At 50.1% G+C, this 25,209-nt stretch overlaps 1 protein-coding gene across 13 annotated transcripts in view; it reads left to right on the plus strand.

Annotated features, from left to right (window-relative positions):
- Positions 1–25,209, plus strand: part of RGS12 (regulator of G protein signaling 12) — a 150,798-nt gene that overhangs the window by 104,902 nt on the left and 20,687 nt on the right. For 10 of the 13 annotated variants that reach the window (XM_034958266.3, XM_034958280.3, XM_055111156.2 and 7 more), the window contains 5 exons: positions 19,171–19,340; positions 19,851–19,943; positions 21,992–22,135; positions 22,889–23,068; positions 23,364–23,517. In XM_034958266.3, the coding sequence (XP_034814157.3) occupies positions 19,171–19,340; positions 19,851–19,943; positions 21,992–22,135; positions 22,889–23,068; positions 23,364–23,517 (741 nt within the window). Of the gene's footprint in view, positions 1–12,307; positions 12,331–18,260; positions 18,624–18,650; positions 18,803–19,170; positions 19,341–19,850; positions 19,944–21,991; positions 22,136–22,888; positions 23,069–23,363; positions 23,518–25,209 lie in introns of those variants that run through there. The other 3 variants (XM_034958276.3, XM_034958279.3, XM_063603508.1) reach the window with 3 other exon arrangements.

Here is a 25,209-nt window from a genome sequence, read left to right on the forward strand (position 1 = left end):
TGGTGCATTTTGCTCCTGTGAGTCTATCAGGAGCTGTTTACTCTCCTGGCTGTGGACTGTCCATGGTGCAAATATGGCATCGTTCCTCCATTCTTCTCTTGATGACATCGTGTTGGTTCTGACTTTTTCCCGTTACAGATGGTGCCATATAACATGCTTGTACAGGTCTTTTGGGTGGGCATCTGCATACATTTCTGCTCTGATAGGCTGGGGGTTTGTGTATATTCACCTATAGTAAATACTGCCAATTTCCAAATGATTTTTACAGTGTCCACATTGACCAGCAGTATATAAGAATTCTAGGTGTTCGACATCCTCTCAACACTTTCCCTGTAGCCACATACATAGGGCTTTAATTGTATTAATAGTTTTAGTTCTCAGTCCCCTGATGACTGTGAATTGGTCACCTTTTCATATATTTTTGGCCCTTTGAATATCTTATTTTGTGAAGTGCTTGTTCAAGACTTTTGCTTATTTTTCTGTTAGGTTATCTGCCTTTCCTTATTGATTTATAGAATATTTTAAAAATATATTCTGGAAATGATTTTATGGTGGATTTACGTATAGTTTTCCCTTAGTGTCTCTAGGGAATTGGTTCCAAGACCCCTTGAGGATACCAAAATCTGCAGATACTTGAGTCCCTGATATAAAATGGTGTAGCGTTTGCATATAACCTACCCATACCTTCCTGGGTACTTTAAATCATTTCTAGATTACTGATAACAGCTAATACAATGTAAATGGTATGTAAACAGTTGTTATACTATATTGTTTTTATTTGTATTTTTTGTTGTATTGTTATTTTTTTCCATTAATTTTTTTTCCAAATATTTTCCCAAATATTTTCCATCCACAGTTGGTTGAATCTGTGGATGCAGAACTGTGGATGAGGAGGGCTGGCTGTATTAGATATACCTTGTGTTTTGGATTTATGTGTTTATGATAGATTTATGTATGTAGTTAAGCCTTTCTATACCTTACCTGTTCATTCTCTTAGTGGTATCTTGTGATGACTGAAAGTTCTTAATATAATCCAGTTTATCATTTTTCCCCTTAGGGTAATGCTTATGTCCCTTTAGAGCAGGCTTTGCCCTTCCCAAGACCATGAAAGTAAATCTGTTTTGTTTTATCTTCAACATTTAAATCTCTGATTCATCTGGAATTGGTATTTTTGTCTATGGTGTGAGGTAGGGGTAAGATTCATTTTTTTCTATGTGGTATTCAGTTGTCCCAGCTCCATGTAATGAAAAGACAATCCTTCCCAATAACTTGAAGCAACACCTGTATCAGGTAATCATATATTTGTGGGTCTGCTTCTGGCCTCTGTATTCTGTTCCATTGGTCTGTTTGTCTATCATTGGATCAGGACTTCATGTCGTAATTCTCGTCCCTGGCATTTGGATATCTAGTGCTATAGTCTTCATTTTGCTTGTCTTTAAGATTGCCTTGGTTATTCCTGGCCCTTGCATTTCCTTATATATTTTGGAGGCAATTTTCAAGTCACTGGCAGCTTTCCAGAGTCATCTTCACTTTTGTCCAAGCTGGTTGAGACATAGCATTTCTGGAATCTGTGTTGATGCTTTTCCTGGAAATGTTATCACAAGCCACATGCAGCCATTGACATTTGGACAATTGGGGTTTTTTTTTTAATTGCTGTAATTATACATATGTGATCTTCAATATGTAGTTACTCATTCTTGCTCTCAAAGTCTTGAGACCATTCCTGCCAGGAATAAATACTGAATCTGGCTTGGTTTGCCTTTAAAAAAACCATCTCTTCTGGATGAATGACCTCTATAAGTATCTAACACCAGCATTAATGAAGATGATTTCAGGCTAATGCATCACCCTCAAATAGACTCTTGCTCGAAAGAAGGTGAGGGAGCAGCCTGGGACACACAAGACCTTGCAAGGACTTGAGAAAAAAGGGACTGGTTGCATCAGAGAAGCCAGTGGGAAGCCCCTGTGTGCCTCTGGGTGCCGAGGTGGGCTGTGGTGGGATGCTACACTGGCTGCGATAGAAGAAGAAGGAGCTGTGCAAGTGCATGGCCGGGCCAGAGCCCACCCTGTGGTCAGGATGGCCAAGCAGAGCTGAGACCTGACAGATGGGTGAGGATTAACCCTCATATGAGTTTGGGAAGACAGGAAGAACCAGGAAAAAGCTGAGATGGCAGCCAGGGGGTCGCGAGGAACCCAAGAGAGTAGTCGTGTGTGCACATGTCCATGGGAGGAGCAGTGGAATGACCCGAGAGGGGTCCCAAGACTACCTCAGGGTTTTGCCTCAGGCAGCTCGGAGGATGAGGGTGTTTGCAGAGATGGGGAAGACTAGGGTGGGAGGAGCAGATAGGGGGGTGATAACCAAGAATTCTGCTTTGGACATGGGATTTTTGAGATGTTTATTCAAAATCTATTGGAGATATTGTGTAGACAGTTGGATAAATGAGTACAGAATGCAGAAAAGTGGTTGGGCTTGAAAATAGAAATTTGGGAGTCATCAGCGTTTCAATGAAACTCATTGGCTTGATAAACTTGAGTAATTATAGATCATGCAGAAAAGGCGAGTCTCAAACCCATAAGACACATGGGAAACCAGAAGATGCTGAAGATGTGATTTGAGAGGCAATAGGACATAGAACAATTAAGAGTATGGCCTTTGGAGCCAAATTATTTAGGTTTACATCCTAATTCTGCTACTTCCTAGCTGTGAGTCTCATTTCTCTCATCTGTAAAATGGAATAATAGTAGGACCCGTTACTTACAGACTTCTTACGGAAAGTAAATGATTTAATATATGTGAAGCACATCGGACAATACCTGGTACATAATAAGGAGTTATATAAATGATAACTGCCATTATTTGTAATGGCATTTTAATTGCATTTTCAATATAATTGACCACTGGAAGTGAATAAAATTATTTAGAGGGACTGGGTAGAGAAAATAAGCCAGGAGGTCCTGAAGAAGCTTACAAGATCAACAAGAGAAAGAGCATCAGAGGAGAAAAACTCTCCACTTTGATTGTTAAAAACCCAATTTTAAAATAAGCGATGTTGAACCAGGCACGGTGGTGCACACCTATAATCCTAGCTGTGGATTATAGGGAATGCTTGGGAAGCTGAGGCAGGAGGCTCACTTGAGGCCAAAAGTTTGAGACCAGCCTGGGCAATATAGTTTGACTCCTTCTGAAAACAAACAAACAAACAAACAACAATAAGTGACAAAAGTTTGAAAACAACTAAATGAGAGGATATAACAAGCAATATTAAGAAAAAAGAGAAATGGCATAACAATATTAATATCAGACAAAGTGAAAAAGCAATAAAAAGAACAAAAAAGACAGTGTGCACCAAAAGTAGCATGAGATTTGCAGAGGAGAAGTAAATGGCACGGTATCAACATGGGTAAGTACTCCGAGGGGGAATTACTACACACCTTTTCCAGAAACCGAGAGATCAAGCTGATAAAAAAAAATAGTAAGATTACAAAGTATGTGAATGGAAAAATGAACAAATTAAATCTAACAGACGCATAGAGAGCTTTGTACCAAATGGAAAATACACTTTTTTCCTAAAGTACGTGGAACATTTACTAAAGTTGTGGCATACAATATGCCACACATGCAGTTGCTACAAATTAAAAAAAATTATAGCATACAGAGAATAGCTCCTGACAGCAGTGTATTTGAATAGAAGTCCATCATAAAATGATAACAAAAAAGAATTCATACATTTTAAAGTTTAAAACCATACTTCTAAATAATCCATGGGTCAAGGAAGAAATTAAAATGGGAATTATCATACACTTTAGAACCATTTATGGTTCTATACTACACACATCATCACCAGTAGAATATAATCAAAGTGATTTTCAGTGAAAAAATTGTAGCATTAAATGTATATATTAGAAAAAAGTTTGAAAATATAGGAAATAAGTTTTCAACAGAAGCAAGTAGGGAAAAAAGGAAATGCAAATTAAGGAAATGAAGATAAATGCAGAAATTATCAAAATAGAAAAAACCAAACAGTATACAACTAAAAGTATGAATAAAAGTATAATCAAGAAAAAGAGGGAGGCCAGGCACAGTGGCTTATGCCTGTAATCTCAGCACTTTGGGAGGCTGATGCAGGAGGATCACTTGGGCCCAGGAATTTGAGACCAGCCTGGACAAAACACCATCTCTACAAAAAAAGAAAAAGAGGAAGAGGACAAAGATAACATCAAGAATGAAAGACAGGTCCTAAGTACAGTTAGAGACTAAGAAGTAACACTATAGGACAATTCCATTAACAACTTTATACTGTACATTTGATTAACCGGACAATCTTTAGGAAAATATAAATGATCAAAGTTGGCCTAAGAAGAAGTAGAAACTGATTAGATAAATCAACATAGGCAAAAATGATTTGGAAGTCAAAGATCAAAACCCCCATAGGCACCATGCCCAAACCAATATACAGATGAGTATATCAGTCAGCTTAGGCTAAGTAATATTGCAATAACAAATAACACCAAAAATCCTGGTGGGTTTAACAAAGCAGAAGTTCATTTCTTACACTACATTACATGTCTACTGCAGTTTGGCTTTGTTTTTCTTCTAAGTGTTTTCCTCCAGGAGCCAGGCTATTGGAGCGCTTCCTAAGTGGGGCACTGCAGGCCTTGTGGCCGAGGGAAAAGACGGCAGGGCAGAATCAGGTCATGGCTCTCAGCCATACTGTTTCACATTCATTGGCCAAAGCATAACACATGGTTTGCCTGACGTCAGTACACAGGGCTTGAATGATCTTCCACAAGGGGGGGAACAAACATTTCCAACTTAATATTGTCTTTACACAGGGCATAGAAGATGGGAAGCTTCTCACCTCAGTTTGCAAGACTGGCATATTCCTGATACCAATATTGGAGAAAGATGGCACAGGAAAATTGAATTATTGGCCAGTTTCGCTTATGAGTAAATATAGAAGTTTCTAAATAAAATATTAGCAAATCAAATCCAGTAGCATTTTTTAATGCATCCTTGTGAAGTTTGGTTTACACAAGAAATGCAAAGATAGTTCACCATTAGGGAATTTTCCATTCATCCCACCGTTCATTCAACAGTGATTTTTGTGGGGCTCTCACTTTTCTTCAGAAAACTCTTCTAGGAACTAGGGATACATTGGTGAACAAAACAATGGATTGTGTTACATTAATAGATTAAAGGAGGAAAATCATATTATTACCACACTGGAGGCCAAAGGAGCATCTAATAGAATTACTGATAAAAAGCACTCATTCCTTTTTTAAAAAGTTATACTTAATAGAATACATGAATGTACTCTATTAATTATTATATATTATATATTCTATTAGTAATAGTATTAGTTTTAGTAATACTAACTACTAGCTAGTATTACTATTAGAATTAGTATTAGTATTAGTAATACTAATTACTTATTAGTATTAGTATTAGTAATACTAATACTAATTAGTATTAGTAATACTCATTAGTATTAATAATTAGTAATAGAATATATATGATAATGAATAGAAAAAGCACTCATTCCTTTTTTACAAAGTTATACTTAATAGAATACATATAATAATAATTATACTATTAGTATATATATTAGAAGAATTCCTATTAGAGCCAGGAATAGGCAAGGATGTTCTCTATCTCAGCAACTGTTTTAACATTGTATTGAGATTCTGGCCAGCACTACATGGCAAGAAAAAAATATTAAACTTGGGAAGAAAAAAGATAATCATCATTTACAAATAATATTATTATCTAACTATTATACAAAACCGAAAGCATAGCCCATGGCCAGGTCCAACTTTTAAACCTGGCAGAGTTCAGTGAGATCAACCCTGGCGGCTTTCCTAAGCAAAACACATGATTTCCGTGGGAGCATATGTATGTTGGTAAAAATGTTTTAAAAATTCGACAGACCAACACCAAATTAATAAGATGGATTATCTTTGGGGAGGGGGTATAGGACCAGAATTTTAGGTGATAAGCCCAATAGGGATTTTAGATTTATATTTACATTTTTTCAAGGAAGAAAATATTTTATGAATTATGCATTATAATGTCAGTTTATATCCCTTTCAGCCTGTAGTCTCTCATTAGCTGTTACTTGGGACAAGCAATCCACTTAGTCAGACGATGTTATTGGATGCCTAGGATGTGCCTCGCACTGTTTGTCACAGTGTTCCTTTCATGTCAGCATAGACGCATAGTTATTATCCCAGCTTTATAGGAAAGTTAAGTAACTCGTAAGTTACTTGGTGAGGAGGGGAGTTCTCACGCTGTCCCTGTGAAGTCCGAGCACGGTTTTTACTGCGGTTTTACAGCGAGGGGAGTGTCTTGCCCAGTGAGGAAGGAGCGGAGCTCTGAGTCAGATCCAAACAGTGTGACTCTGGAACCACGCCGTGAACTGGCACACTGTGGACTAGGTAACACCAGGCTGAGGATCCACCTCCTAGAATACAGCTTGCCATAGGGCAGACATCCCGTCAGCACCTGTGAATCGTGAGAAGGAGGCGGTGGCCTCATTTACCGCATGCTCACCTTAAACTTGCCCACCCGGTTTTAGGAAGAGAATGGGCAGAATGGCTGGGTTCCCCATGGAGGAGAGCCCTGCCTCAGCCTCGTCTCTTGCTGCGTAAAAGTCCAGGGCTTTGCAGAGCCTCTCCACAGTCAGCAAGGAGAAGCAGTCTCCAGAGGTGGCCCCCTGAGCCCCAGCTCCACCCCTGGGAAGGGGCCAGACCACAGGCAGCAGGCCCTGGAGCCCGTGAGCGCTGCCTACCTCCCTGGGCCAGTGGACATGGGACCAGCATGGTGACCAGATTTTTGGAACCCCGGTTTAGGACAAATGACTTTTTAAGTTTGATTGTTTGATATCAGAAGTTATATAAAAGGTACAAACATTGCATTATGCTTAGTTTTACATCTAACATATTATATTTATTATTAAAATTATGTGAAGTCATCACAGTCCCAGCAAATACCATTTATATGGCCACCATGGCTGAGAGCATCCGCCATCTGCCCCTGATGTGTAGAGTAGGCCTTTTTTCCGTGCCTTGTGTTACCTCTTTTTGGCTTATGGGGGTGGCCTCTAAATGTCACAAATCCTTTATGATTTTACACACTCAGACCCCTCCTCCTTCCCTGAAGCCTGGTCCTCTGGCCTCAGTCCTGCTGGGTAGGGTGCCCTTTCGTCGTCTCTATCCCTGGACTCTTTCAGTGGAAGCACAGGTCCCCAGGACTGTGTCTTCAGTTTTCTGTGTGGGTGGCCCCACCTTGGCTTGAGGGAAGGGTTTAGGACCACTTTTGAGTCTTCCTCATGAGGTCAGCATTTGGGGCCCCTGGGCTTCTGCATTGGGTGGCGTCCTCTGCGTTGGGTGGCGTCCTCTGCATTGGGTGGCGTCCTCTGCATTGGGTGGTGTCCTCTGGTGGGGCCAAGCCACAACCAGAAGGTCTGAACTTCCTGTGTGGCCACTGGCACAAGAATAGAAGAAGAATGTCTTTACAAAGTATAAATATTTTATTCATCAAAATGAAGTAAATCAGTTTCACAAAGGAATTGACCACTAAATGAGTAATGTGAAGTTTTTTCAGCTCAAGTAAGCATAATAAATGAAGTCAGTTAGGGTTGATCTTTGAAAAATGTTCTGTGTCTTTTCTTGGAGCATCCTGAGGGCTCCCTGTGGTCAGATGTGACCTCACCAACTACTTATGGTCATAGTTGGTAGCTCTAAGCCTAGAATCCTAAAAATTCAGAGTGACAAGTGACATAATTCACTCGTCTTTGCACATCGCCTAACACTTCCCACACTGACCTTCGCAGGAGCCGCTCTGCTCACTCGCATGGCCTCATGGGCTCTGGCAGCATTTCACCCCCGCCTGTTGGCATTTCACTCTCCAGAAGGACTTGGTGTCACTTCAGACGTAGAGAGTTTGTTTTGCTGGGCTCTGCCAGAATAGTTATAAATCACACGTTTCTAGTACTGACTCCAGGAAAGACCCAGAATTCAGATTTCTCCTGTTTGGGCCCACATTTCTTCTGGCCCTCTGAGGTAACGGGAAGTACACTATACCTCGAGGGGTCCGTGAGACCTGCCAGGCATGGCAGCTCCTCTGCAGGGCTGTGAGGTCTGGCTGTGGGGGCCAGACTCACGGTCAGCGCAGAAAGTGCTGCTGGGGATACCGGGACCTCACCATGGAGAATGTGGAGTCTGGGCCCAGCATAGTCACTGATGTCAGCCCAGGCAGGTCATGGAATGTTTTGGACCTCAGCAGCTTCATCTGTAAAATGGGCTGATTGACTGAGATCGATAGCACGTAAACACTTTTCTGAGGAGGTGCTATTCCAGATCCCTGTTTTCTAACCCTCAGCAGGCTCAGCTGTTGTGGCAGGCTTTTGTTGAGATGCAGAGCTGGGCCGGCCTCCGCAGCCTGTGCTGCTTAAAGCAGAGGGGGCCTGAGCCTACCCTACCTGTTCTTGCCCGACATGTCCTCCTTCCTCCGCAAGCCAGCCCCTCACAGGGATTCCCGTAAGATTTCTCTGGGAAGAAAGGCCTCATTGCTTTAAGTTTGAAAAGCATCTTCCAGTTGATAACTGGGGAATGAAATAGATACTCTGAGACCCAAAGGGGGCTATTGACATGGGGTGATGTGACAAAATTTGGATACAAAATTTCACACCCCAGTATGAGGCTGGGGTGAAGCTAAGGGAGTAAGGAGGAGGCTATGGGCTGTGGCAGCCCTCCCTGCACTACCACACTTCTGTGCAGAACTTAGGTTCCAGAATTCTAAATTAAACCTGGCCTTCCAGGTTGTTGGAGGGTAGCGAGATGGCATATAGCTTATTTAACAATGTGTTAGCCTTTGTTATAATTTTCCAGCATTTAGATATATGGTGTAAGCTCCTTCGTCTACACTTGCCCCAAGCCTTGCAAAGATTAGTTCTCTTCCATGAGAAAACCAAGGCACAGACGTGCTCAAGGCCATGTGATCAATCACATCATGGCAGCCAGAGACAGAAGGATTGTCCTGAGGCACAAGTCTCCACATGGGGATTTTCTGTGAAACTGAATTTTGCCGCTGTAGTGACCGCATGGTAGGTATCCACAAGGCCTGGCTGTTTCGAAAGGGAAACAAAATCACTTTGGTGATCAAGTGCAGGCTTTAAACAGTAGATGGTAGGATTTTAAGCTGGGCGAGTAAGTAGGTCTGTCTGTGCAGGGGTGTGGGTCAGTCGTTCTTAAGCTGCTTTCTGTTTGTGCCAGGCTTGAGCACAGGGACAAACACATCAGAGCTCATGGGAGCCAGTTCCCCACTGCCAGCAGGGAGTTACAGAGATGGAAGAGGAGGTGAGGATGTGCTCAGGGTGTTGGGTTGGCATTGGAGGCGTCAGTATGAACCGATGGCTTTCAATAGAGGGATGTGTGGATGGAGAGAGAGACATAGCAGTGTGTGCGTGTGCATCCACATTTCCCAGCTCTGTCCACCAGGGTGGGGCTGGAGGCAGGGAAACCCCAGTAGCAGTGAGCACCTGCATGTCCAGATTTTGGTGTCTAATACCTCTTTTCTGTAGAGGGTGTCAGGCTCTGTGGAGCAAAGACTAATTCCTGGGCTGGAGTGGGAAAAACACAGGATGAAGCTGGAGCTTCGCTTTTATTTTTTTTCACACCAGAAAATAAGGCAGTGCTTAAGGCATGATGAGGACACATGAGCAGGATACAGGTGCCAGCCTGAAGGAGGGACTGAGCTTCCAAAAAAGAAAGGTATTCATGGGGTATGAGCCATGGACTAAAATAAAAACCCAGCAAGTGCACACTAACACAGATAAATGGCTTTGTAGTAACAGGAGGGGGGCTCTTAGAGCAGAATACAGCTGAACAGTACGTCAGGAAATCATCAGAGGGTGCTAAAGTTGTGGACTCAGGCTTGATGCGAAGCAAGACACTTACAGAGCCTCAGGGTAGTTCTGCACGAAGCTTATTATCACCAGGGAACCCTAGAAACGACAGCGGACAAATCTGGTGCCCCAGCCACATGATGAGAGCCAGCGTCACCCACCCTGCAGTAAACTGACACCACGTGCCTCCTCAGAGGAGGTCCTGGAGGGACACCGCATGGCTTCCAGGGCATTCCAGCCAGTCACAAAGAAACATCAGCCAAGCCCAAACTGAGGGGCAGTCTTAAAAATAACCAGCCTCTGTCAGGGTTGGAACCACAGAGAGGCTGGGGAACATTCCAGATGGAAGGAGACTGCAGACACACAGCAGCAGCCACCCTGAGTTCCACCCTGCTCTGGGGAAAAGAGCTGGAAAGGACAGGATTGATGAAGCTGGAAGATGGCTTGTTAAATTTCCTGATTTTGATGTCGGTACTTGGTTATGAAAGAGAATGTCCACCTTCTTAGGAAATCTACACTGACGTGTTCAGGGGCAAAGAGGCATGCTGTCTCCAACTTAATCTCAGATAGTCTGGAAAAAGGTTGCGTGTGTGCAGGTGTGAACGTGTTTAGAGGAAGGGAGAATGGGCGGAAGGGAGAGGGACGGGATGATACAGCAAGCAGGAAGAATGCGGACATTTGGTGAATCTGGGCAAACGGATATGGGAGTCCCTTTTATTATTCTTATAATTTTTCTGCAAGTTTGAAATTATTTCAAAATAAAAAGTTGCCCCCCCAAAAGGGATGGCACACATTGTCTAGGAGAGGGCTGGTTTGGGTGTGAACAAAGGTTTCCTGTGGCATCTCGGTGCTCGTATGTCCCGGCTCCCCCATAAGCACGTTTAGCTGCACTGATAGTGCCTACATCTGGGCTTCGGCCACTTGCCCATCTTCATTCTCCTGGCCCTTACAACAGCCCTGCAAGCCTCTGCCAGCCACAGATGGACACGGGGACTGAGGCCCACGGGACTGTGGGGCCCCGCCGAGGTGACCGGCCAGAAAGGAGTGCGGGACTCAGGCCAGGGCGGGCTCAGAGCCTGCACCCACGCCTCCTGCCTGGGCCGCCCTGTGAGTGGGGGAGAAGGGCTTCCTGTGCCTCAGAAACTGGAGGCCAAGAAGCACATGATGGAAGGGTGGGCCGAGTGAGGCCAAGCCCTGCCTTCTACAGCCTTTCCAGGACTTTTTTCTTGGAAAATGTGGAGCTTGATTGGATGCCTTTGTAGTGGAGCTGCCATCAAGTTAGAGCTGCTTGTGTGGCAGTGTCCATCCGGGAGTCAGTAGATGGGGTCAGCAAACAGCGCCTTCAGCCAAACCCTGCCACCACCAGCTTTGTGTAATGAAGTGTCAGTGGGATGGCCATGCCCATTCCTGCAGTTGCTGTCGGAGGCCGCTTCTGTCCTAACTGCAGAGAGTGCAGTGTCCTAGAAAAATGGAGACTGTGTGTCACCCGCCCTCTCCAGGGAACTTTGCTGGGCCTCACCTGTGGTGTTAGCGGATGTTTCCTAACCCTTGAACCAAGACCCAGGAGATCCTCTCAGAGATGAGGCCCTGCTCGGCCTGGGGGCAGGAGCAACAGGGGTGGGTGTGGCACCCCACCTCGGAAAGGGACCACCCCATGTGGTGGGCAGGCCGCCTCTAGGATGCCCACAGGTTGTTCAGAAACGTCTGTGAGTTGGCATATTTTGCTTGATTGTAAAAATGTTCCTTATGGTTCACAGGTGGTCCAGTTTGGTATAGTTGCTTATTTCCTAACTAAATACATATTCCTGATAACACGCTGTTTGAGTGATCACCTGCTTATAAAAAGATAGGTTTTATATTTATGGGACTAAAAATTTTTTAATTTAAGTTACATGTGGAAAGAAGAGTTAAAAACTATACAAAAAGCCTACAAGTACTTTTTTTTCCTTTGCCACTGCTTGTTTAATAAAGCACAAATTGCTGAAGTGGAGTAGCGTGTTGGGAGGCCGGGGTTCCATCTGCAGTGTTTATGCCATGTGCAGTCACCTAGCTGTGCTCGGCCCGCCTTCAATAATTCAGGCTCTGTGGCGGCAGCAGCTGAGGGGCTGCTGTGAATTATGCATGCGTCTTCGGCAAGGCTTCGTGCGACGTCTCCTGTTGGCTTCCCATCCGTGAGCCTGCGTGCAGGCAGGGCAGAGCCGTCTTTGTCAGCCGTGTGCTGGGATCGTGGGAGAAACTGCAATAATTGGCCTCCTGGGAGTGTGAGCTCAGGAGCAATGTCCCCGTGTGGGACCCAGGCCTTTGCTCGGGGCCGCCCGGGCTCTGCCGGCTGACCCTGGTATGGACTCAGAGGGGTGGTTTGCAGTGCATGGTTGGAAGTATTTGGTTAAGTGGCATCACAGTGGCTCTTATCAGCTCTACCCAGGTAAAGTCCCTTGTCCCCATCTGCGTACCTTGTCGCGTTGTCAGGGGCACACTGACTTGTGTGGTCTTCAGGTATGTTTGCCGCAGTGGGATTGTGTCGGGGATGAGGGGCCCATAGGGGTGCCTGTGCAGTGACGTGTTTCGTGATCTGACTTGGAGTTATGACTTAAAGAGTCAGAGTGTTTGAGGTTACGGTTTGGATGAGATAATAATGGGCCCAGGCCGTGTGTTACAGAACTAACTGCAAACTTTTCATCTTACGGTATTAACATTTGTAACGTAACCTACATGTTTGACCCACCAATATATACATGGCGGCTTTTCCAATTAGCAGCAAATCTAAACAGACTTTAAACTCTTTTTCACCAGGAAAGCATTTCTTTGACTCAGATGGGTCAGTTGAAAGAAAAAATCCCACAACAATACCGTAAACTGGACCGTGTTCTCTAAGGTGGTGTTGGGATGTGGGCTGTGTTTTGTGGATCTCTTTTCTTCTTTGGCTTAGATCACAAATGTGGGTTTGACTCACATGTTCAGCACCGGAGAATCAGGCAAGCCACTGCAAGCAGGCCAGTGAGTTACAGACGTGGTGGCATCCCTCCCGCGTTCTGGCCTTGGAGCTGGGGTCGGAATGGTGGCTTGTGCAAGGAATTTTATTTTAGGTGAGTGCTGCTCAGGGTTCAAGGTCAGGCCTTCTGTGACTGTGCACTATCTTCCACGTGACGAGAACAACTCCAGAGCACATGAAAGTGCTGTGAATTGTGAAATCCATAATTGAAAGTGAGTGTTAGAGAGCAGACGACTTTCCGTGTGTGTTGAGCCACGTAGCAAAGAAAAATGGTGCTCAGGGGGCTCTGCCTCGCATCTGGCTCTGCTGTGTTCCTCTGCAAGTCACCTGCATGAATTTTGTCCAAATGGAATCGTAAAAATTCACCAGGAGAGCTTATGATTGCAAGAATTCCGGGTGGACGTTTTCCGGTAGCCAGTTTTTGAAAAACGTGTGTGTTGCTGGAGATTCCACTGTCCTTTGCGAATCGCTGGACTCAGTGCCTGGACTCAGGAGGGTCCATGTGCCCAGCAGGTCCCGTCTGTGCCCTCGGGAAGCTGAGGAGCTGGGTCATGAGTTTTCTGTCCTGATCCTTAGGCAGGGGTGGCATGGGCAGCCGGGGCTGTGGCCCAGAGGCTTCTCTTTCCGGCTCCTCCAGGTAATGTGTCTGCTTCCTCTACTCTCCAGGCTCCTGTGCTTGAGTTGAGGCCCCCGCTTGCTGTGGCCTCACACTGGGAGGAATTACTGGAGCACAATTCCTATGTCAGCAGAAAGCTACAAAATGAGATTGTGTGAAGGGGGCGTGGCTCTCACCCCCAGCAGTGCTGGGAGCAATTGGCAAGGTGACGCCTCCTGTCTTTGCAATACCAGAGAAGAGCATGGACTGCAACCTCTTTCCCTTCCTTGGAAATGGTTTATTTGCAGCTAAAGCAACTCTCACTTGAGTGGGTCCTGGAGCCTGGGCAGGCCCAGGAGAGGGTCTGGCACCCACACCGCCCGCAAGCCATGCCTGCATCTGCTCTCTGCCGTGCTCCTCTGTACCCGAGGCTGTGCTCTCTCAGGAGGGTCTGCCATGTGGGTTCCTGTACACAGCATCTGCCTCTGCAGGACCCCAAGGGCAGGAGCAGGAGCACACTGGGGAGGGAATGCAGATTCCCTGGGCGGGCACACCCGGCACAGGGGAGCCGAGCACACCAGACAGGTCATCATTTGCTGTTTAAAATACAATCATGTTTCTTTCTTGATTAGACTTTTAAAGAGTCAATTATTGATTTGTGAGTCTTAGAAAATAATTAGTATCTGCCAAAACTTTTGAACATGATGTTAGTCAATACACCAGTCATCTTTCACTCAAAATGTATATCAGTCACCATTCATTCATTCCACAAATACACCAGTGTGGGAATGGGGAGAGCAGCCTTGTGGGTAGCTGGTCCCATTGCTGAGGGAGGCGGCAAGGCCTAGGGAGTGGCCAGGGAACAGGGGAGGTGGGCCCGGGGGCTGGTGTGGGACTTCCACATGGTACCAGGGAGAGGCCCATCTCCCCTCCACCGGCAGCAAGGGAGGCAGACGGTTCATGTCACCGTGCTTGTGTGTTGGAATTGAAACACCTTTTGTTTGAGGAGCAAAAGCGTCAGCACCCATGGGGGGTTGAGCTGTGCCAGCCACAGCGTGCAGTGGGGCAGCCTCCTTTCTGCCTCCCCTGTCTTCCCGTCCTGGTTCTTCCCAGGGCCCCTCAGCTGGGCCTCGCCTAGGCAGCCTCCAGGCCACCCTCCAGGCAGCCAGAGGGACCCTGCAGTCTCTTGCTCATCACTGTCCCCCAGGGTGAACTTCGTGCTGCTCCGTGCTGGCTCCCTGCTCTGCCCAGCTCAGCGTGGCTTGTCCTGTCATGGAAGTTCTCCCTTGCTCCCTGGAGGCCAGTTAACTTCTGTTTCTCCCTCAGTTCTCAGCTAGCCTTTATTGTCTCAGGAAAAAAAGCTGGAGGAGAAATGTCATGGTGCTCATAATGCAGAAACTTCATTCATGAGGATTGCCTCATTTGTCAGCATAAAATATAGCAAGGTTAGCAACACTGCTGCCTCGAATTCTGGGCTCAAGCCATCCTCTGGAATAGCTGGGACCACAGGTGCCTGCTACCCTGCCCAGCTAATTTTTAAATTTATTTTCATTTTCTGTAGAGATAGGGTCTCACTGTGTTGCCCAGGCTGGTCTTAAACTCTTGGCCTCAAGTGATCATCCAGCCTGCATGATCTTATTTTTTAAATAGGTAGTATGTGCCCATGCACTAGAATGTACACAGAACAGGATCGGCCCCCGAGGCTGTTTCTGGTGCAGGGCGTGCCATTGTGTGTTCTGTGCCTGGGGGGGCTGTCCAGCCAGCTCTGGTCTTCCGTCTCCCAGCACCGGGCGGGAGGTCCTACAGCTTCACCGTGGCTGATGAACGAAGTGCACCCCGGCAGCAGTAGCCGGCTCTGGGCATTTATACTTCATGTTTGATCAATATAATCAGAGGGGTTGATCTGCGTTTGCTCCTCCCAGCAGTGCAGAAGGTGCCTCTTGGCTCAGACTTCACTGCCATCGTGATGTTGGCCAGGAGGATGGCTACAAACAGCCTGAGGCTTAGGCTCATGGCTGGCGTTCTGTGATGAGGCCAGTGAACCTACGAGTGTCCGGGGGCCTCCTCCTACTTGGTGGCCGCCTGTACCCTTCTGTTTTCCTTTTGGCTTGTTGATGGTTTTCTTCTTGGCGTTTAGGTGCTCTGATGTAGAAAAGGGAGCCAGCCCGCCACCTGTGTGATGTGTGGCCGGTGCCCCACAGTTTCCTGTCCAGGGACTTGGCTGATGGTGCTTTTCCCTACTGAGATTTGCGCCTCTGTGCCGTGCACTGTATCAGTGTTGCCTTCGTGGCTCTGGGCTTCGTGTCTTCCTTCCGGAGGCTTGCCTCACTCCAATGTTTTAAAAGATCATCCCACATTTTCTTCTGGTATTTCTCTAATTTACACTTAAATCTTTGATTCCTTGGGATTTGTTTCAGTGTGTGCTGGAAGGAAGAGATCCGACTAGATAGTTTTTCACAGGTCATCTTCCCCGTGCACCCCACTCACTGCCCTGACCGTGACTTAGACACTCAGGGTTTGTTTCTGTACTCTGTTGTGTCCTGCAGGTGACACCGATGCTGTCCCCTGCGTGTTCGGGATTGTGGTCTGTGTGTGTTCTCGTGTTAGGCCTGTCTGGCTCTGCGTGTTCGGGATTGTGGTCTGTGTGTGTTCTTGTGTTAGGCCTGTCTGGCCCTGCGTGTTCGGGATTGTGGTCTGTGTGTGTTCTCGTGTTAGGCCTGTCTGGCTCTGCGTGTTCGGGATTGTGGTCTGTGTGTGTTCTCGTGTTAGGCCTGTCTGGCTCTGCGTGTTCGGGATTGTGGTCTGTGTGTGTTCTCGTGTTAGGCTGGCCTGGCCCTGCGTGTTCGGGATTGTGGTCTGTGTGTGTTCTCGTGTTAGGCTGGCCTGGCCCTGCGTGTTCAGGATTGTGGTCTGTGTGTGTTCTCGTGTTAGGCCTGTCTGGCTCTGCGTGTTCGGGATTGTGGTCTGTGTGTGTTCTCGTGTTAGGCTGGCCTGCTCTGGCGTCTTGCTCGTCTCGTTTGTTCCCCTCATTTCTGCTTAGCTTTCCGTGGGAGCTTTCACGCTCCACTTGTGTGGTTCTAACAAGACACCCATAGGCAAGTATCGGCGTGATATGTCCATTTAGGGAGAATTCCTGTCTGTGATGTTTTGCTCCTCAGTTCCCTGGTGACAGGATATTAGGCAAGCACAAAGAGTCAGCCCACTCCAAGGACCCCTGCCCCAGAGAGAGTGAGTGTGCAAGTTGAGTGTGTGTGTGAGAGTTTCACACCTGGCTTACATGCAGAACGGGGCACTTGCCACATGGGGGGGAGTCTTGGATGTTGGGATTCTTTGAGGGAGCCTCACATGGCCCCTGTCCTTCTGTCCTTGGCCCCAGCCCTCCTGGCTTGGCCGCCCTGTCCTGAGTGTGAGCGCTGGTGCGCGTCTTCTTGCAGTGCGTGCCACCCCTTCCACCGCAGCTCGGAGTCAGGGCTTCCGTGTGAGCCCCAGCCGCAGGCCTCTGAGACTTCAGTGCGTGCTGGCGGCCACCGCGGTCACACATTTGATCTATAACAGATCAACAGCATGGTGGATTCAAGGAAACATTACCACTGTGTTTCTGATCCTATCCCAGAACTTCCTTTCGGTCTTCTTTTAATTTTTTTCTATAGCAGTTTACATTATTTGATTATTCTTTAACATTTTCTTTTTTAATCTAAATGCTCTTCGCACTTTGAATGACTCCTGCCGAGCGTAGCCTCTGGCTGCCATGCTGACCATGAGGGACACTGTTGGATCAAATCCCTGGTTTGGTCTCCTGGGCTCTAGGGCTCCACTTTTCTCTGGATTAGCGGGGCCCACACTGTGGCCTCCTTGGAAGCCTCCTGCCAGGCCTCTGCCTGTCGCCTACAGCACGTCTGCAGACTGGGCTGAATCCATAAGGTTTAGTGTCGCTTCTGCCCCTGAGAGGAGTTGATGCTGCCTCACTGACCCCCTTCCTGGTCTCTTTGTACCTCTGGTCCCTTGCTGCTAACAAGATGTGTTCTATTTGCTGGCCTGGAGCTGGAGCCCATCAACTCGTCCGCTGGGATCAGTCCTGTGGCCTTGACTTTACAGCAGTGCCAGCCTGGGCGGCTTATCCTGCGCACCGTGCCACAGGAGGCTGGTGAAGGGGCAGGAGGGGAACATAGCGTATTTTATTATGCTGCTGAGAACATTCTGGGAGGCTGCTCTGTCAGTCAGCTGCGCTCCATAAAGCTGCGGCAGAAACCCAAGCCCAAAGCCCAGGGCATCCTAACAACACAGGTTTAGTGGCCACCTTGTCACACGTCATCTGTGGTCAGCAGGGCATGGCTCAGCTGCAGGCTAAGGACAGCCCGTGTGGGACACCCTGTGCTCACAGAGGAGACATATGTGCTCCAGCATGGTGGGCAGCGGTCCCTGAAGCTGGGCTCACACTGGCCCACATCCCTTCTTGGGCTCAGGCCAGGCCGCCCACTCTGGGACAGGGGCGCCCCCACACTGCTCGCGTCAGGAGGGACGGGGGCGCCCCCACACTGCTCGCGTCAGGAGGGACGGGGGCGCCCCCACACTGCTCGCGTCAGGAGGGACGGGGGCGCCCCCCACACTGCTCGCGTCAGGAGGGACGGGGGCGCCCCCACACTGCTCGCGTCAGGAGGGACGGGGGCGCCCCCACACTGCTCGCGTCAGGAGGGACGGGGCGCCCCCACACTGCTCGCGTCAGGAGGGACGGGGGCGCCCCCACACTGCTCGCGTCAGGAGGGACGGGGGCGCCCCCACACTGCTCGCGTCAGGAGGGACGGGGGTGCCCCCACACTGCTCGCATCCAGTGGACAAGGGTGATGAACGGGGATTTCCTGGGGACCTCCCTTCTCTTTATTCGAGAGCTCAGGAGATACTGGGAACCAAAGGCCACTGAGGGCCATTTTGCAGACACGTCAGGCAGGATCCGGTGTCCTGGGATGCGTGCTGTGCCATATCCCACATCGGGTCTCCTGTAAATGAGCCGCCGAGCCGACATGCGTGGCTGAGGGCTTAGCTCTGGACACTGTGCCTGAGAGTTTCGTGTTGAGAAGGAGCCCACATGCAGAGCAGTGTGCAGTCATGGGTGTGTGGGCTTTGCATCCGGAAGGTGAGCCTCGTGCCCCCTTCGACTGTGCACGCTCCTGAGGGCACCGTGGGTCAGGACGTAACTCACGTGGCATACACGGCGCCCTGCGCCCAGCTGCTTTCGCTCTAGCAAGCCTGTTTGGGAAACATCTTGTTGCCATGATGGTCTTAGTGCTCTGTGTGCACATGCTGCTGTGTAAGGTTAGTTGCTTTTCCTGTTCAACCCTGTGGCTGTAGTTTGTTGTTGCTTGGGCGAGTGTGCACGTGTGAGCATATGAGTGTGCGTGCAAGGGTGCTGTGTGGGCCTGCACATGTGAACATGTGTGTGTGCTCGTGCACACACATGTGCAGCCGCTCAAGGTTGGGGTCTGTGTTTTGTTCCCTGCTCCATCCCTGTGTGTAGAATGCACTGGCAGGTGGTAGGTGTGCTGTGCATAGTTGTTGACTGAATGGGTGTTGGGGGGGACAGAGCTTGCTGCGTGTCCCAGGGTCTCCTGTGGGCGGGCAGAGCACTCACTGGGCCGGGGCGGAGGGCAGGGGTGCAGGTGCTGTCTGTGCTGGTCCCGCAGAGTTGACGGGCGCCGACCTGAAGGACTGCGTCAGCAACAACAGCCTGAGCAGCAATGCCAGCCTCCCCAGCGTGCAGAGCTGCCGGCGCCTGCGTGAGAGGAGGGTCGCCAGCTGGGCCGTGTCCTTTGAGCGCCTGCTGCAGGACCCCGTCGGTGTCCGCTACTTCTCTGTGAGTAGGGAAGGGCCTAGGACCAGCGGAGCGGTCTGTGCTCTGCAGAGACTACCGAGCAGGATCTGTGGGCCGCCCTAGAGACAGCGGCACCCTGCGGGCCCTGAGCAGCCCCGTGGCAGGGGTCTCCCCTCCCTGGACCGCCACCCTCTCAAGAGCTCAGAGGAGGGTGGGTTGAATCCTGCCCCTGATTCTGCCCCCAGGGAGCGTCCCTGGCCCTCCCGCTCTCTACTGGGGTCTCTCTGCAGCCCGCAGCACTGGAGCTTCCTATCTGCGTTAAGAAGCCAGGTGCCTGTTGCCAGCTCTTCAAAGAGATGTTTTGCTTTTGGGGAAACAGCTGGAAGCAGCAGTGCGGTTCCCTAAAGTGCTGGGCAGCGATGGGGTTTCTCTCTCCAGGCCCTTGGGCAGCTCACTGAGCAGCCAGTGACCCCGTGGTTTCTGTAGAAGGGGAAGTAGGAAAAAGGAGGACTCTGTGTCAATGTTAATAAATGGTGTCTTTGTCTTTCTTAGGATTTTCTAAGGAAAGAATTCAGTGAAGAAAACATTTTATTCTGGCAGGCCTGTGAATATTTTAATCATGTTCCTGCACATGACAAAAAGGAGGTAAGTCCACGCTTGGGAAGTGGGGGCTGTGTGAGAGTGGCGTGTGAGAGAGACGCATGTGAGAGGGGCGTGTGAGAGAGGTGTGTGAGAGGGGTGTGTGAGAGGCATGTGAGAGGGGCGTGTGAGAGGGCGGCGCGTGAGGGGCGTGTGAGGGGGTGTGAGAGGGGTGTGTGAGAGGGCTGCATGTGTGAGGGGGCGTGTGAGAGGGACGTGTGTGTGAGGGGTGTGTGGGGCGTGTGAGAGGGCCACGTGTGTGGGGGCGTGTGAGGCATGTGAGAGGGCCACGTGTGTGAGGGGCGTGTGAGAGGGGCGTGTGAGGGGCATTTGAGGGCCACGTGTGTGAGAGGGGCATGTGAGAGGGGCGTGTGAGGGGCGTGTGAGAGGGCCGCGTGTGTGTGAGGGGCGTGTGAGAGGGTCACGTGTGTGAGGGGGGGTGAGGGGCGTGTGAGAGGGGTATGTGAGGGGCGTGAGAGGGGCATGTGAAAGGGCCGCGTGTGAGAGGGCCGCGTGTGTGAGGGCGTGTGAGAGGGGCGTGAGAGGGGCATGAGGGGCGTGTGAGAGGGCCACGTGTGTGAGAGGGGCGTGTGAGAGGGGTGTGTGAGGGGCGTGAGGGGCGTGTGAGAGGGCCGTGTGTGAGAGGGCCGCGTGTGTGAGGGGCGTGTGCGAGGGCCGCGTGTGTGAGAGGTTTGTGAGAGGGGCGTGTGAGAGGGCTGTGTGTGTGAGGGGCGTGTGAGGGGGGCGTGTGAGAGGGCTGCGTGTGTGAGAGGGTTGTGTGAGGGGCGTGTGAGGGGTGTGTGAGGGGCATGAGGGGCGTGTGAGAGGGTGGCGTGTGAGGGGCGTGTGAGAGGGCCGCGTGTGTGAGGGGTGTGTGAGGGGCGTGTGAGAGGGCTGCGTGTGTGAGGGGCGTGTGAGGGGCGTGTGTGAGGGGCGTGTGAGAGGTCGCGTGTGAGGGGTGTGAGGGGCGTGTGAGAGGGTGGCGTGTGAGAGGGCAGCGTGTGTATGAGGGGCGTGTGTGTGAGGGGCGTGTGAGGGGCATGTGAGGGGCGTGTGTGGGGCGTGTGAGAGGTCGCGTGTGAGGGGCGTGAGAGGGGCATGTGAGAGGGTGGCGTGTGAGAGGGCCGCGTGTGAGAGGGTGGCGTGTGAGAGTGGCGTGTATGAGGGGGCGTGAGAGGGGCGTGTGAGAGGTGTGTGTGAGGGGCGTGAGAGGGGCGTGTGAGAGGGCCGCGTGTGTGTGAGGGGCGTGTGTGATAGGGCGGCATGTGAGAGGGCAGCGTATGTGTGAGAGGGCCGCGTGGCCTCATTGGAGGCTGGCTTGGTGCAGGGAGCATCTAGAGCAGTTGGAAAGTGGATGATAAAATATTTTCACATGGCTTGAAAAAAATCATTTCTTTTTCAGAATAAATTTTTAAATATACATGATATTTAATTTTGCCTAAACCTGGTTTGTATAACGCCCTCAGCCACAGCTTTCACAGCAGATGGGGTGTCTTTCAGTGTGCTGGAATTCTGAGGAAGGAACGTGTATTTAGGGGAATTTGAAAGCAAATTGGAGGCAGGAGGGCATCCCAGGCCGTGGTTTCACAGCTCCTCCTGCGCCTCGTGGGAGGTGCAGGAGAAGCCTGGGAGAGACGCCTTGGCCTGGCCCGGCCTGGCTGCTGTTTCCTCAGTTGGCCTGTGGCCTGGCTTCCAGGCTTCGGGGCTGCTTTCGTCTGCTCGCAATGCTCAGAGGGCGCTGCTCTCCTGCACTCCCACCTTGCCAAGACCAGGTGTGTGTCGACACACGGCAGTATTGCCCCTGCGCAGCTGCTGCTGGGCTAGCATCGCCCGGGTCTTTGGGACACTTTAAGTATCCGTTTAAACAATCGTAGAGGAGCCCGCGCAGTGCTGCTGCATTCTGGCCACACTTTTATTTATTTATTCAAGCAAGAGGTATTTACTGGGGCCCGTGAGAACACATCTGTAGAGCCCGGGGGTGTCGGGCCTTGGCAGGCAGCAGGACTGCGGGGAGAGGAAGCCTTGCCGGGCTGCTCAGGTGCCTTTCCTGTCAGCTTTCCTACAGGGCCCGGGAGATTTTCAGTAAGTTTCTCTGCAGCAAAGCCACCACCCCGGTCAACATCGACAGCCAGGCCCAGCTAGCAGACGATGTGCTCCGCGCACCTCACCCAGACATGTTCAAGGAGCAGCAGCTCCAGGTAACCGCAGGCTGTGGGAGCTTGTGGGGAGTCCAGGCTAGGGCTCGGGGTATAGGGTCCACCTTCAAAGAACACGTGCTATCAGGCAGGCCAGTGGATCGAGAGCATCACAGACGCAGGTAGAGAAACGCAGACAGAAAGCGGGGCTTTCAGTAGTGCCATGAAATAAGTCCCGAACCACCGCGTGTCTGTCTGCAATGAGCCGGCTGTTCACGCTGGCTCATGTTTCGATCCTGTGCGTGTGTGGAATCACACCTGCCTGGGGGATGGCGCATCTGCGTTTGAAGTTTTGCATCGTAGGACAGTGCTGTGGTCATGGGCATTAGGCCCCAGGCTATTCGAGACGTGCCTGTGCATGTCGCTGCGGCACGTGGGTCACGTTCACAGAAGCATAGGGTGGCATTTTCAAAGCAGTCTACTGTAAGATTTCTAGTCGCTTTTGGTTTTAATCTTATTTAACAAAATAAAAGTTCTCTGGAGTCTGCTCGTGTTGATGGCTTCTGTAAGTCGTCAGGATTCACTTAATTTTAAGAGTGATAAAGGCTGGTTCGTTATGAGAAAGAAGACTCAGATATAGAGGCACACTGGAAATAACTCTTAAGTACCCTCAGGGCTGGCGGGGGAAAATGGACTGAAACGATGTCCTTTCAGGACAGGGCCAGTGGTTGCCTACAGGTCGCCAAGCAGCCTTGCGCCTGAGGCTGCATGTCTGGGTCCCTCCTGTGACTGTCCCACCTTACATCTTCTCCCCAGATCTTCAATCTCATGAAGTTTGATAGCTACACTCGCTTTCTGAAGTCCCCGCTGTACCAGGAATGCATCCTGGCGGAAGTGGAGGGCCGCGCACTCCCGGACTCGCAGCAGGTCCCCAGCAGCCCGGCTTCCAAGCACAGCCTCGGTTCAGACCACTCCAGTGTGTCCACGCCAAAAAAGGTGACCTCCCTGAGGCTGGCCTCACGCCCCTGTGGGTTGTGTGTCATCAGCTGAGAGCTGTTCTGTGGGGAGTGAAAAGAGGCCCTGTCGGCGTCTTCACCAGTGGTGGGTGACGCTCCATGCTGGAAAGTTCCAGCTGCTGTCTGGAGTCCTGTCAGGGCCACACCATGACCTGTAGAAGTGATACCATCCCATAGAGTGCTTGTGTTTACAGCTCAGTATTGCCTCCTTTGCACTTAATGTAATAGTAAAATAACTCCACATTGTTTTAACCAAGGTTTCCATTTGATGACAGTTAAGTGGAAAATCAAAATCCGGCCGATCCCTGAATGAAGAACTGGGGGATGAGGAGAGCGAGAAGAAGCGGAAAGGCGCGTTTTTCTCGTGGTCACGGACCAGGAGCACCGGGAGGTCCCAGAAGAAGAGGGAGCACGGGGACCACACAGACGGTTTGTGGGGTGGCTCCTGGGCTGTGGTGTCCAGGCCAGGCAGCCGCGTCCCCGTCCTGGCGTCGCTCTGGTGGTTGGCGGTGACCTTGGGCCATGTGTGCAGTGAGAGGCCCTGTTGGCGGGTGGAGGAAGCTTCTCTGAATGAATAAGGAATGCCGCTGTGTCTGGGGACACGACCTGTCAGCCAGCCAGAGGGCAGCAGGGCTGCTCCAGAATCTTCCAGAGAAAAGGGCTCAATACATTTCAGCCCATGCCTACCTCAGGCCTACCCCACATAGTGGCGGCTGAACATCTGTGTCCTCTCCTGCTTTTCACTATCCAAGTAATAGGTGTTTTTGGTAGAAAATTTGGAAAATACAATCAAGTAAAAATAGGAACACACAAATGTGCTATTGGGTGTTTCCCCCAATGGCAGCTTGGTTCTCTGCCAGGGCTTTTTCCTAGGTAGATGTCAGGGTCCATGTGCCTTTTACACGTGTGTGGTTTTTTAAAATGTAGTAGCATAGTTGGAGTAGTGAGCATTTTTCAAGTTAAGATTGGTATTGGATATTGGGGGCTGCCCATTCTGGATGCTCTGTCCCTTTTTTCTTTGCACATCTGAGACTTCCTGTAACAAAAGTTAGGCAGAGAGACGGCTCCCAGGGCGCCAGGGGGTGGGGCTGCAGGGCCCTTGGCGGCTCCTAGCCGAGCTCCAGACACCAGCCGGGTGGTGTTGGCGGGTGGCAAGGCAGAGGGCATGGAGATGCCCATGCTGAATGCTGGCGAAGATGAGGCTGTTCTGTACAAGGTGCTGAAAAGCACATAGGGGAGAACTGGGAAGATTTTCTTCTCTAGAGATTTTTGGGAAAGGGATTAGTTTTCAGGAATGAGTGTCCTGCCTGAAGGCAGGGGACTGGCACTTAGCCTGTGGTCTCCAAGTTTAAATCAGGCAGTGAGGTGATTGCGCTAGCACCAGCCGGCATGGCCCTGGTGGAGGCAGGTGAGCAGGGTGCTCTGCGCTCCGTGGCTGCGGCTCCTGTGTATGCCCTGCAGTGCCAAGCATTTGTGCGTGGCTGCTCCCCGCCTGCAGGGGGAAGCGTTGTTCCCGGGGCGCTGAAGGACGCGCTGGTGAGGGCTTGACGTGGGCAGCCCTGAGCTTCTGGCCATGCTGTGAGGTGCTCTTCTCCGAGCAAAGGCAGCTGAGAGTTGTAGAGTTCACCTTTGTCGGAGGCCACCTGGGAGATGGACACTATGTTATTAGGTGGGTCCAGGCCTCCCGAGTACCTGGGAGATGGGAGTGTTCGCTTCAGACAGTCCATCCACTCGTGCCCATCCCCATACCTGGCAGATCTGCAAAGGGCTTTGAAAACCTTGATAGAGCCAGGCATGGGAGCTCACGCCTGTAATCCCAGCACTTTGGGAGGCCGAGGCAGGCGGATTGCCTGAGCTCAGGAGTTGGTGACCAGCCTGGGCAACATGGTAAGGCTCTACTAAAAATACAAAAAAAAAAAAAAAAAAAAAAAAGTAGGGGCCAGGCACGGTGGCTCATGCCTGTAATCCCATCACTTTGGGAGGCTGAGGTGGGCAGATCAACTGAGGTCAGAAGTTCGAGACCAGCCTGGCCAACATGATGAAACCCCGTCTCTACTAAAAATACAAAACTTAGCCAGATGTGATGGCACATGCCTGTAATCCCAGCTACTCAGGAGGCTG

Source organism: Pan paniscus, chromosome 3 (assembly GCF_029289425.2).
Source record: "Pan paniscus chromosome 3, NHGRI_mPanPan1-v2.0_pri, whole genome shotgun sequence".
NCBI lineage: Eukaryota > Metazoa > Chordata > Mammalia > Primates > Hominidae > Pan > Pan paniscus.